This window comes from Myotis lucifugus, unplaced genomic scaffold (assembly GCF_000147115.1).
Source record: "Myotis lucifugus unplaced genomic scaffold, Myoluc2.0 scaffold_2, whole genome shotgun sequence".
Lineage (NCBI taxonomy): Eukaryota > Metazoa > Chordata > Mammalia > Chiroptera > Vespertilionidae > Myotis > Myotis lucifugus.
Genome location: NW_005871050.1, coordinates 18167168 through 18179798, shown reverse-complemented (window position 1 = coordinate 18179798; position 12631 = coordinate 18167168). Strand labels below are relative to the sequence as shown.

Genomic DNA, 12631 nt, shown 5'->3' with positions numbered 1-12631 from the left:
TGTTTGTTTTTAAAATATATTTTTATTGATTTCAGAGAGGAAGGGAGAGGGAGAGAGAGATAGAACATCAATCATGAGAGAGAATCATTGATTGGCTGCCTCCTGCATGCCCCACACTGGGGATTGAGCCTGAAGCCCAGGCATATACCCTTACTGGGAATCGAACCTGTGATCTCCTGGTTCATAGGTCAATGCTCAACCATTGAGCCACACTGGCTACAGAAGTTTTATAGTTTTTTACTCCAGTCCTTTCCCCTTAACATTCTCAAAAAAATTAAAAGTTTTGTCCATGCTCAAGCATAAAATAAAACATTAGGGAATTAATCCTTTATAGTAAGAGCCTAATATGCAAATTGTCCCCTTGGGCGGTCATTCAACTGGGAGACTGAGAGTTTGATTGCTCGCTATGATGTGTGCTGAGCACCAGGGGATGGTGTGGAATATGGCTGGCGTTGGCCACGCAGCACTGGCAGCGGGTGTCAGTGGAGGCACTGCCAGCCCTGATAAGCCCTGATGAGAGCGGGACCGCAGCAGGATGGTGGATCAGGTGAGCAGGTGGCGCCAGGGCAAGGTGGGTGCGAGCAGGAGCCCAGGTGCTGCCCAGGGCCCAGAGGTCAGCTGGAACCTGCCCTTCCATGCCAGACGCTCCTGCTTCAATCGCTGGCCAGGCCTAGGGACCGTACCCGTGCATGAATTTTGTGCACCAGGCCTCTAATATCTTTATAAAACAATTCACCACAGGGTTCCTTTCAATAGTGAATTGATCTAATGCCTGTAAATTATAATTTGATTTACATAAAACTTTCTTAAGGTCTTCATTATATTATAAATCAAAATACACTTGCCTATAAAAAGTACATGCTTTAAAGTTTTTTCCTAATTTTTGAAATAATGGATTGGTTGATGTGGTAGGCAGAATAATATCCCGACACCCCAAAATGTCCATGTTCTAATCCCTGGAACCTGTACATCAAGCAGGTCAAACTCAAAGACTAACATGGGCTAACTAAACAAGGTTTAAGTTTATGTGGGCTGCAAAAAAAAAAAAGCTTTCATTTTCATAGAAACGTAGGTTTATTTCAATAGAAACATGCAGAAGACAAAGGGCTGAAATAAATGAGTCATTGTTAACATAAAATAGCAGAACATTTTAATAAAAAAATTAATATTTTTTTCTTGAACATTAACTTAACCAGACACTGAATAACTGCACAAATTAATAAGCGTAACACAAATAAACCTGTTTTTCTTGTTCTCTGAAAGTGAAATATTTCCTGTTGCGCACACCAAATAAGTCAGTCCAAGACTAATGACGTGGCAATTGGCTGCTAAAATATTCGTTGCTAGTATTAGTGGAGAGAAATGGTGCGCCTGCGCGTAAGGCACATAAGGGAAATGAATGCAACACCATTATAGTAATCAGTCATTATCGAACATTGTAGTTCATTATTAATAATTATGTATAACAGGATTTTGTAAAAATTAAGTTACCAGAAATTTTATTAAAAAGTTTCTTACATACCGTTATAATGGTTGAGCCACACAATATTTGTTATGGGCTGCATACGGCCTGTGGGCCATGAGTTTGACATGCTTGATCTAAGGCAGTGATGGTGAACCTTTTGAGCTCAGCGTGTCAGCATTTTGAAAAACCCTAACTTAACTCTGGTGCCGTGTCACATATAGAAATTTTTTGATATTTGCAACCATAGTAAAACAAAGACTTATATTTTTTATATTTATTTTATATATTTAAATGCCATTTAACAAAGAAAAATCAACCAAAAAAAATGAGTTCGCGTGTCACCTCTGACACGCGTGTCATAGGTTCGCCATCACTGATCTAAGGTATCCCCACTATACTTTGAGTTTGACATGCTTGCTGTAAATATTCTTTTACCTAGCAAAGGGGAATTGAAATTGCTAATCAGCAGATCAGGAGATTATCCTGGATTATTCGGGGGGGGGGGGCAATGTAATCACAAGGGTGCTTATACTAGGAAGAGGGAGGCTAAAGAGGAGAGTTAGGGAAAGAGATAAGCTATGTTGAGAGGTGCCATGTTGCTGGCTTTGACAATGAAGGAAGGAACCATGGGCTAAGAAATGTGGGTAGCCACTGGAAGCCGGAAAAGGCCAGGATTCTACCTTAGAACCTCTGAAAGGGAGCAGGGCTCTGCTACAACTTTGATTTGAGCCCAGTGAGACCCATGTTGGACTTCTAGCCTATAGAACTGTGAGGTAATACATTTGTGCTGTTTGAAACCACTAAGTTTGTGGTGATTTGTTACAACAGCAATAGAAGATGAATTCAGTCAGTCAGAGGTCGATTGTTTAGCTTGTGTATTATCTATCTCCAAGGTTGCAAAGTCCACCACTTACAGGGGCCAGCCAGGAAGCAGAAATTCATGAAAGGGTGGAGGGTCTGAGGCAACCTGGTGACCACATGGCCTGGCTAAAGGGGACAGCTGCGGTTTGTCTCCAGCTAATTGTTATTCTGCTGCTGCTGAGCACAGGCTCTTTGCTTTCCCTCTTTTTATCTCCAGCTGTTCATATTTTGGACACTTGTTGTTTTTTCTGTGAGGTATAATTCACAGACCATAAAAACACATTTCTTTTGAAAACCTCTACCAACCAGTAGGCAAAGGAAGGAAAAGAAGAATAAACCAACTTGGTCATATGTGCTACACAGCTTTAAAAAGAAAAAAAAAAAGAATAAGCCTATAATGAGATTTGGGAATTGTCTTTGGGTATGGATTTCACTTATCCCAGCTATTTTCCATTATGGATTATGAGTCCCCATTTTGGATTTCTGGGAGGTGAATATATATCCTGTATTCTCCTGGTTTCACCTCCTGAGCCATAGCAGTAGTGTTGTATTTCAGGATTAATCACTGCTAGAATGGGCATGAGAGGAAGGTTCAGCCCAATTCAGTTAAGGCATCTGAGGGATTTTGCCAAGATATTTTTTTCCTAGAGTAATTGTGTTTTAACTGTTATTTAGTTCACCATTGTTGAAATTAGTTGAAACTTGCAATGTTTACTGTACCCTCTCTGTATATAAGTAGAGGGCACATGAGTGTATGGAGCGGACTGGGAGCGGATTGGGCATGGGCAGCCATTTTGTAGTTGCCAGGCTGGAATTTGGAGTAGTGGAAGTCCAGGCCTATCAACCAAGGTGTACCAGGGGACTTGGGCTTGTACCCTGAGGTGTTCTGTTCCAAGGTGGGGGTCATACACCTTCCTCCTGCTTCAGGCCTGGATTGGCTCAGGCCTAGGAGAGAGGCTAAACCTAAAGGTGGGGTGACTGGCTGACACAGCTCTAGGAGAGCTGGGAAGAGCAGAGGCAGAAGAACTGAGATAAAGGGCTGACAGAATCTATGAGACACTCTGAAAGGAAATTTGTATATACTGGTATTGGTTTCTACTCCGATGGCTTTAAAGTGAAGAAAATTAATGAGTCTCACAAGCAGACGGGAAGATGATTCCGGTGTGCTATTATCTAGTCATTTTCCTGGTGTTGGTGGCAGTTTTACCCTGAATGCATCTGGAGGCCCCTGCCTGCTGAGACCTTCAGCCCACACTGGTGAGAAGCTTTGGTAGCTTTAGCAACGAGCACTACAGGGCTAGAACTCACTGAGTTGAGAGCAGAGAACCTTTTCTATTGGAAAATTCAAGCTTTTATAGCCCTGTAAACTCACAGCAGATGAACCAGGAAGCTACAGCAGAAGGATCTGGGTATTCATCATGACTCATTGGCAAATAACAGCCTGCAGGAGCCACGCATCTTCTCTCCTATTTCATCTGTGCCTTCTTGATGCGCTGTGGCTTGACATTAGCCTGTAGATCACGCTGGGGCTGACATGTATTAAAGCAGAGCAACTTGGTGCCTTTTAGTGTGAGCTGTGCATGTAAAGGTTTTTGTTCATGTACAAATTTCTGGATTTGAAAAATTATGTAGAATTAATCCTTTGGAAGGTTTGAAATGATGCACAACCACTTTTAAGTGCCTTTATCAATAAGTCCAAGTTCTTTTCCTGGACATTTTATTTTTATTGTTTTTATATATTTTATTGATTTCAGAAAGGAAGGGAGAGGGAGAGAGAGATAGAAGCATCAATGATGAGAGAATCACTGATCGACTGCCTCCTGCATGCCCCACACTGGGGATTGAGCCAGCAATCAGCAACCCGGGCATGTGCCCTGACCAGGAATCGAACAATGACTACATGGTTCATAGGTTGACGCTCAACCACTGAGCCATGCTGGTTGGGCCCTGGACATTTTGACTGTCAGAAATAAGGGAATGCATTAACAATGAAGGGAAAAATAAAGTTATGAGAGAAGGTGGAAAGAAAAGAAAGAAGAAAAAAGAGAAGAGATTCAGCAAAATCCAGTAGATAAAAGGAAATCAGAAGATGCCTACTATACGGTCTTTTAAGAAAGCAGCCACATGACTTGTAATGCGATTGAATAATGTAGCTAAAGTAATTCATATATGGGTTGCTTTAGAAAGTTAAACCTCCCTAGCTAGCTGCCACAGAGCTTTCAAGAACATTCAAGTCGATGGTGATGGGCTCTAGGGAAAAAGGGGCTGGTGAAGATTATACATCCCCTTTTTATGGAATAAAAGTTTGCATTTTCCCCAGTGTACGCCTTCCCCTCAGATCTGGTCTGTTGTTAAGATATGGTCTTCACCATTTTCTGCAATTGTCATTTTTCCCCAGAAGTGCTTTTTGAGCATCCCCATTATTGACTGAGAAAGTAGCCCGGAGGAACTCAGACTACTGGAGAGAGGCTAATGATGTGGATCACTCCACAAGTCACAGTCTCAGTGCCTGAGTACTTCCGCTCACTAGGAGGACGTTGGCCTCACACAGCTCTTACAGAAGCTCTCTTGGTTGCCTGGGGCCAGTGACCACTTTACTCAGAGCTTATAATTTGCTTTATTCTTGGTGTTCATGTTAAAACAAGACAAATCCTGTCATAGGTTATTAATTTCCTCAATTTGTACTTTCTAGTTGATGAAAACACACCCATTGCAACTCTTCAATTCCTGGAAAAGTTTTGGAGAGAAATTTAAGATCATAGAAAAGAAATGATCCCTTTGACAGAGATTCCAATTCCCACAGAAACCTGTTCATTTTCATTCCCTCTTTCTCAAGTAGTTGGTGGACACATCTGCTTTTGTTAACTTCTTTTTGTATTAGTGAAGGAATTTAATGTGAACTAGATAGCTATGATATTGGACATGACCTTCCCGTGGTATTTAGAACTGTTTTCCTAAGGGATATAATGATATATGGAATAAGGAAGAATCTGCTCTCAAGGGTGGTTTTTCATTAAAAAAATCTGCTGCAGATTCTTGGCTAACCCTTGGGACACCCACCTTTATGCATCTTCTTGGCTCAGTTTGATCACATTCCTGTAGCTTCCTCCTCCCCATGCTCAGCAATTAAACGTTGAAGTGTTTTAGTATGTTATCGGGGTTGCAAGTTCAACTGCTTGATATATGACTCACTTTTGGTGCCCTTTTCTTTTTTTGTACAAAAGAGAGTAATTTGTTATATATCTGAAGTCTAAAAGTCCCCACTAACTCTTTGATTGTTATGGGAGGGTTTTTTCCCCTTCTACAGTGGGAGAACAACAAATCAAAAGAGGATTTTGCCTTAAAAAGCACATACAACATTAAAATAATTGCTAGGAGGCTGAGGTCACTGTGTTTGTTGGAACAAAAAGAAGAGAAAATCTTTTATCTTTGATATGTTAGTGAGTTGTATTTCCAAGTCTACCACACTGTCTCTCACAGCTGACAAATGGATTGCACTCATTTTATAGGTAATATGAGTTTGTTTTTTATGTTTTATTTCCCCTTATTCACTGGTGACTGTCAAAAATCATTTATTAGGGGTTTCTTATATGCCTGATACTATTAGAAATCAATGAATTCATCATCAAATATATGTTGAACACTAGTAAAACATGTTAGCATTGCGGAGGCTGAAAAGAAGTAACATATAGAGCTTAAAACCTATTTGGGGTGATGAGACACAATAAAAATAATGAATTGTCTAAAGGTGGTACAGAGACCAGTTGTTACATGAGTCCAGATCACTGTGACCTGGGGTCAGAGAAGGTTTCATGAAGGAGGTGGGACCTCAAAGAAAGGGAATCAGAAAGGAGGTGAGTATGGCAGGCAATATGTACAGGGCAGTTGTGTTAGGAGAAGTTGAGTAGTAATGGGAGATAAAGTTGGTCTGGTCCTTTGATATTTCCTTGTGCCTCAGTTTCTCCTCTGTAACATGGAGATGATAATAGTAATTACCACACAGGGAGGTTATGAGCATTAAATGATACATTATGAAGAAAGCACTTAGCCAGCAAATGTAATGGAGTAAGCACTCCACAGATGTCAGCAATTGTTATCATTTTATATTATTAGTAGAATAGTGGGAGTGCCTTGAATGCTGGATCAGGCATGTGAGCCTTGCCATGTGGGTAATTGAGGGTCACTGAAAATTTGAGCAGGGCCATGAGATGCTGAACGCAAGCTGATAAAACAATTCATCTGTAATGAGAAGGGTGTGTAGATCCCTCCTACTAGACTTTGCCTCAAACTAAATAGTTAAAAAATTTCCAGTGCCCAGTTATGGTGGAATTACTTATGAAAAGCTCGTTGGTTTTTAACCTGTTTCCCAGTGGGTAGGCCTATGTGATATATTAAAACTTGGTAGGACTGTAAAATGAGATGGTGCAGAGAGATGAGTAATACATTAGATCGCCACCTTATTGGTAGGGGTTTTGCAGCAGGATGACGTTCTTGGCATTCTGTTGCATTAAGCACAACTCAGTTTTCTGGTGAGTTGTGGGGTTTTCTTCCCCAGTGTGCCTTTTACCTTTCTGTAGAACAGCTCTGAGATCCGGTATGTCTCTTGCTGTCCTGATTTGTCTCATTCCTCGCTGCCTCTTTTTTGTTCTGTCTGAAACATTAGTCAAGTCAGTTTCCCTGGCCCCATTTCTGCTTTGCTCCTGTCCCACCTACTTTGCCTACCTATTTTGCTCTAAAGCCTTTAGAGCATCCTTTCTTAGGGGTCCTGGTTCATGTAATTTAGCAAAAAATAATTACCCTTTAGGTAACACACATAGGTAAACACTCAAGATTTGTTATGTAAAACTAGAGGCCCAGTGCATGAAATTTGTGCACGGAGGGGGCAGGGTTCCCTCAGCCCAGCCTGCACCCACTCCAATCAGGGACCCTTCGGGGGATGTCCGACTGCCGGTTTAGGGATTGGGCCTAAACCGGCAGTTGGACACCCCTCTCACAATCTGGGACTGCTGGCTCCTAACCACTCACCTGCCTGCCTGCCTGATTGCCCCTAACCCCTCTACCTGCCTGCCTGATCACCCCTAACCTTTCTGCCTGCCTGCCTGATCGCCCCTAACCTCTCTGCCTGCCTGCCTGATTGCCCCTAACTGCCTCTGCCTGCCTGGTTGCCCCTAACTGCCCTCCCCTGCTGGCCTGATTGAGCCCCCAACTGCCCTCCCTTGCTGGCCTGATTTCGCCCCTAACTGCTCTTCCCTGTCGGCTTGATCTTGCTCCCAACTGCCCTCCTCTGCCAGCCTGATCTCACCCCTAACTGCTTTCTCTTGCCAGCCTGATCACCCCTAACTGCCCTCCCCTGCTGGTCTGATCTTGCTCCCAACTGCCCTCCTCTGCCAATTTGGTTCTGATTGGTCAGTTTCTATGCCTGTCAGCATCAAAAGCTTCACCTCCTAGGCAGCCATTGGCTCCTTATATTCACCCAGATTTGGTTCTGATTGGTCAGTTTCTATGCCAGTCAGAGTCAAAAGCTCCGCCTCCTAGGCAGCCATTGGCTCCTTATATTCACCCAGATTTGGTTCTGATTGGTCAGTTTCTATGCCAGTCAGCGTCTCTGGGCCTATCAACGGGGCTGATCAGAAAGGCGGGGCTGATCAGCAGCCCCTGTGGAGGCCTGGAGAGAAATGGAGGCGTGGCTGTTGGCCAGGCTGGGAGAGAAAGAGAGGCAAGTTCTGATCAACAGCTGCTACAGAGGCTACGGATCAGACCCTACCTCTCTCTCTGCAGGCCTCTCTCTGGGCCTGATCCGCCGCCCCCTTGGCAGTCAGTGCTGGGTCAGGGCGCCCACAGTGGCCCTAGTCAGTGCTGGGTCGCCATGGCAACCCAGCACTGACTTCAGGTCTGGTCGAGCCTTAGGTGGTAATTGGTCCTTACGACCCTGGCTCCTTATTATATAGATGATAAAAGGGTCTCCTAAATTAGAGGATACTAAGTACTCAAAATTTCTTGCCTTCCATCTTTGATTCAGATGAGTGTTAAAAGGCCTTCGTTCTTGCTCCAGAAAGGGTCATGTTCAAAAGGTTCTCATCTATACAGCAGAGGGCCTTCAGAATGATCTCCTCTGGCTTCCTCTCTGTTTTATTTTTCTGGGTGGTCTGAATGGGCCTCTGGTCAGAATTTATGCTTCTCACTGATTAAGGTGGGAAGTTTTCAGCTGACTTCACCATTTAGGAAAAATAATAAAGGTGAGGAGGAAGAATATGGGCATTAAGAAACACCATTCTATTGTATGAAACCGTTAGAGAATTTGCACTGAATTATTCATTCATCATTTATTTTGCAATATTTTATTGAGTCCAGGCACTGTTATAGGTCCTGAGAATATAGCAGTGGATGAGACATGGACCTTATCAGTCTAACAGAGACAATTAATAAATAAACAGATAGATGAATAATATATATGTGGATTATGTGGATAGTGATCTTTCTATGAAAAAAATAAAATACAGTGCTACAGTGAGACCTCTCAGAGGAGGAAAGATTTAAGCAAAGACCTGAAAGAAATAAAGAGAGTGAAGAATGTGGATACCGGGGGTGGGGGGGGGGGCGGATTCCAGGCTAAGGGAACAGAAAATGAAAAGCTCAAAGGAGCTTGCTTGGGTTGTTTGAGGAACAGCAGGTAGACCAGTGTAGTTGGAGCAGCAGAATTAGGAATAAAGTCCAAGAGATCATTTGAGGCCAGATCATGTACATCATCCCAGGCTATGGTGAGTATTTTGAGTCTTATTTGAACCTCGTTGGGAAGCCATTAGACGGGTGTGGGCAAAATTCTCTTTGTCTCTGTCACATGATTATGATTCTAGTCCAAAACTGACTTGCCTTTGTGAATTTGAGTGAGTTCTCAGTCTCTCAGTTTGCTATTAGATAAAATGTAGATAATGATTCTTATTCCCTAGTGACATTAAAATAATTAGTTATTGGTTACAAAGGACTTGAGGCCTTCAGATGAAAGGTATGATATAGAATAATTACCACTGTATACTCGTTATTTTAACAACTGTCTTCTTTTTGAAATTGAAAAAAAAACCCCACAATGTAGACCTGTACCCGAAATAGCAACATCTTGGAAATTTAAAAAATGTCAGGAAAGTCATTTTTCTGATTTTCCTTTTGGTTCCACATGAGAGATTTAGGGTACTCCTTTTTTTCTTTGAAAGTCACCTTAAAAGCTTCCAAGACGTTGAAATCTAACATATCATAGAATATTAGAAAGAGGAGAGATTTTACATATCTCTTGAGGCAGAGTCTGATTTTGACAGAAATGACTTTTCAAAACTTCCTTACTCTACAAACTGTGCTATTTACTTATTTTTATTTTATTGAATTTATTGAGGTGACATTGGTTAATAAAATTATACAGGTTTCATGCGTACAATTCTATAACATGTCATCTGTATATTGTATTGTGTGTTCACCATCCCAAGCCAAATCTCCTTTTATACCATTTATCCACCCTCTTCTATCCCACCCCCAGTTTCCTGTAGAAAATCATTTGGGGGAGGGTTACCCCTAGCCTAGGAAGGCTGCTGTGTTATTCATTGAGTTTCAATAAAATTATTTGTAGATCATGAAAAAATGATCGTACAGATTATGTAGTCTGATTACATCATTTTATAAGCGAGGAAACTGAGAAAAGCAGAGTCTTGAGGACAGTTTCACTGCTGACGAGCAGGAGTGCTGGTTGCAAATCAAGATCAAATGACTTGCAGGCATCTGCCCTCTCCCCAGATTCATGAGCTACCTACCTCAGTGTCACATTTAGACATAATTACAATGTTACAGGAAGTGATTTACTGTAATTTCAGATCCCTTTCCATCTCTTTTGTAATGATGTGCTTGGCTAATATTGGAAGTGGCGGCTGCCACAAAATGTCTTTGCTTGGTGAGGCAGCTGTGCATGAAAAAATTTTTATAGACTATAATTTGGCTCTGTGCCACAACTGTTTGCTCTGTATTTTCCCTTCCTCTGTCCCTCTTTGTTGCTGGCTATGGACTCTGCAAGTGGATTCTATAGACTGTATCACTGAGTTGTAGATTTGATCATTGTTCAGATTCTAATCTGGTGTTAATTTTTTCATATTAATTTCTGCCTGGAAAATGTGTTTTTTTTCAAAATTTTTCTCAAATAGTTATTATAATAACTTTAGAAAGTGGTGTTTTTTCATTTTAAATAATCTCAGTGTGTAATTTTAGGTCTTCTGGTTCCATCATTTTAATAACAGATGTGAATGTACCATTGTTGTGAAAATAAGCAAACATATATATATATATATATATATATATATATATATATATATATATTTCTCTATATATTTCTGTATGTATTTACCATGTGTATACTTGTGTATGAATCTAGATTTATTTAATTGTAGCTCCAGTAAACAACTGTGGGTAAATCAAATATGAAAATATATATGCTACACACACACACACACACACACACACACACATACTCACACACTTTCTACCCTTGTAAACTAATGCAGCAACATTTACTTGATTGGCATTGAAAAACAAAGCGATATTTTTCTTCGTGGACTCCTTTCTGTTGATAAGACATAGCCCACATGGCCACTCCCTGAAATAGAAGCTGTAGCATTTACCAGTCTAACCTGTTAGGGTGTTCCTCCCACTGGTATATTTTTGTCATTCATTGCAAAATCAATGATGTTTAAACAAGTCCAAAATAACTGCAAGCTCATTACATCTATTTACTGCTTTTCCTAAAAAGAAATGCCCCTTAACATGTTTCTATTTTTTGTTTACTCATGCTATGGAGAAATAAATTGTGGATATTTCAGCTACTTTGCCAAAAGTGAAGTAGTTTTCAAGAACGATGTTGCCAAATAAAACTCTTTTCATAATTATAGTTCTTAAAATAGTCAGAGATCATAACTGGATAATTAGATGGGTGATTGCAAATGGCAACCTTAAATCTAAAAATGAACTCCTGTGAGTAACATAAGATGCATTGCAATGCATTTCCCCAATAATCACCAAAAATCTATTTCCTAGTCTCTCTTCCCATTCTCTGACATTATTTTAGATCCATAATCCTGGGGAATTTTACTATAAGAAATGCTTGACACAGCTTAGAGTTTGTGGCTTATTGAAAGAAGCATAGATTCATCAGAGAGCTCAGAATCCCCTTTTCTCACTTCCTTCATCGGGTCCAAGACTCTTTTTAGGGGAGAGTAGAGAGGTAGCATGAATGTATCAGACTTTTCCTTTTCCCCAATTCCTGGGCTTTTGCTATGAGTTGTAGTAACAGACTACTTCTTAACTGTTGTGAATCCCTAATTGCAAACGAATGGCACAATCCCATTGGGCCTTTTGATTAAAATCTCAGCATTCGGAGCGCTCAACAATGGTAAGTAACTAATGACTCAGTGAGTGCATTATAAGCTTTACTTTCACAAGTGGGGATACTGGAACAGCATAGGTGAGTGCAGTAAGATGTGCAGATGAGAGATAAATAGATGATAGAGGGGTGTGTTTGTGTGTGTTTATATATATATTTATACTTGGATTTGTGATAATATGATGGAAATTATAAGAATCTAGTCATGGTTTGCAATTAAATGGGAAATGGATGCTATAATGAAATGGACAGTAATTCAGATACAAAATTACTTTATAAACTTTAAAGTGTTAAAACCTCTTCTCTAGATATTTGATTAACTGAGTAAAATCACTTGACTTCAAATTCTCCATCTTAAAAAAATGAAGATAATTGTAATTCCTAACACTTTTCAGAGTTGTCTGAAGGTTGTCCACATGTAATGCCTGTGGCAAGCTTTTCAGAGTTTTTAGTTCAAAGAAACTGTTCAAATGCAAGGTATATGTAACAAATATATCATTGCTGTTCCTTCCTCCATAGGTATTCAAGAGACGGTATTTTTACTTAACTCAACTTCCTGATGGTTCATATATTCTCAATTCCTGTAAAGATGAAAAAAATTCAAAAGAACCTAAAACTTCCATCTACTTGGATGCCTGCATTGAAGTTGTTCAGGTAGGGCTGTAGAGGTAATCTTTCTTCTCTTTCTCGAAAACGGTTATTGATCAAATTTTTAAAAATATATAGATTTTACTTGATTTCAGAGAGGAAGGAAGAGGGAGAGAGAGATAGAAACATCAATAAGAGAGAATCACTGATGGGCTGCTCCTGCATATCCCACACTGGGGATGGAGCCCACAACCTGGGCATATGCCCTGACCGGGAATCAAACTGTGACCTTCATAAGTGGAAGC

At 40.6% G+C, this 12631-nt stretch overlaps 1 protein-coding gene across 6 annotated transcripts in view; it reads left to right on the top strand.

Moving 5' to 3' along the window:
• DOCK11 (dedicator of cytokinesis 11) overlaps nucleotides 1-12631 on the top strand; it is a 190179-nt gene that overhangs the window by 51401 nt on the left and 126147 nt on the right. For 5 of the 6 annotated variants that reach the window (XM_023758478.1, XM_023758474.1, XM_006082189.3 and 2 more), the window contains one exon: nucleotides 12258-12392. In XM_023758478.1, coding sequence (XP_023614246.1) covers nucleotides 12258-12392 — 135 coding nt within the window. Of the gene's footprint in view, nucleotides 1-5707; nucleotides 5836-12257; nucleotides 12393-12631 lie in introns of those variants that run through there. The other variant, XM_023758491.1, reaches the window with a different exon arrangement.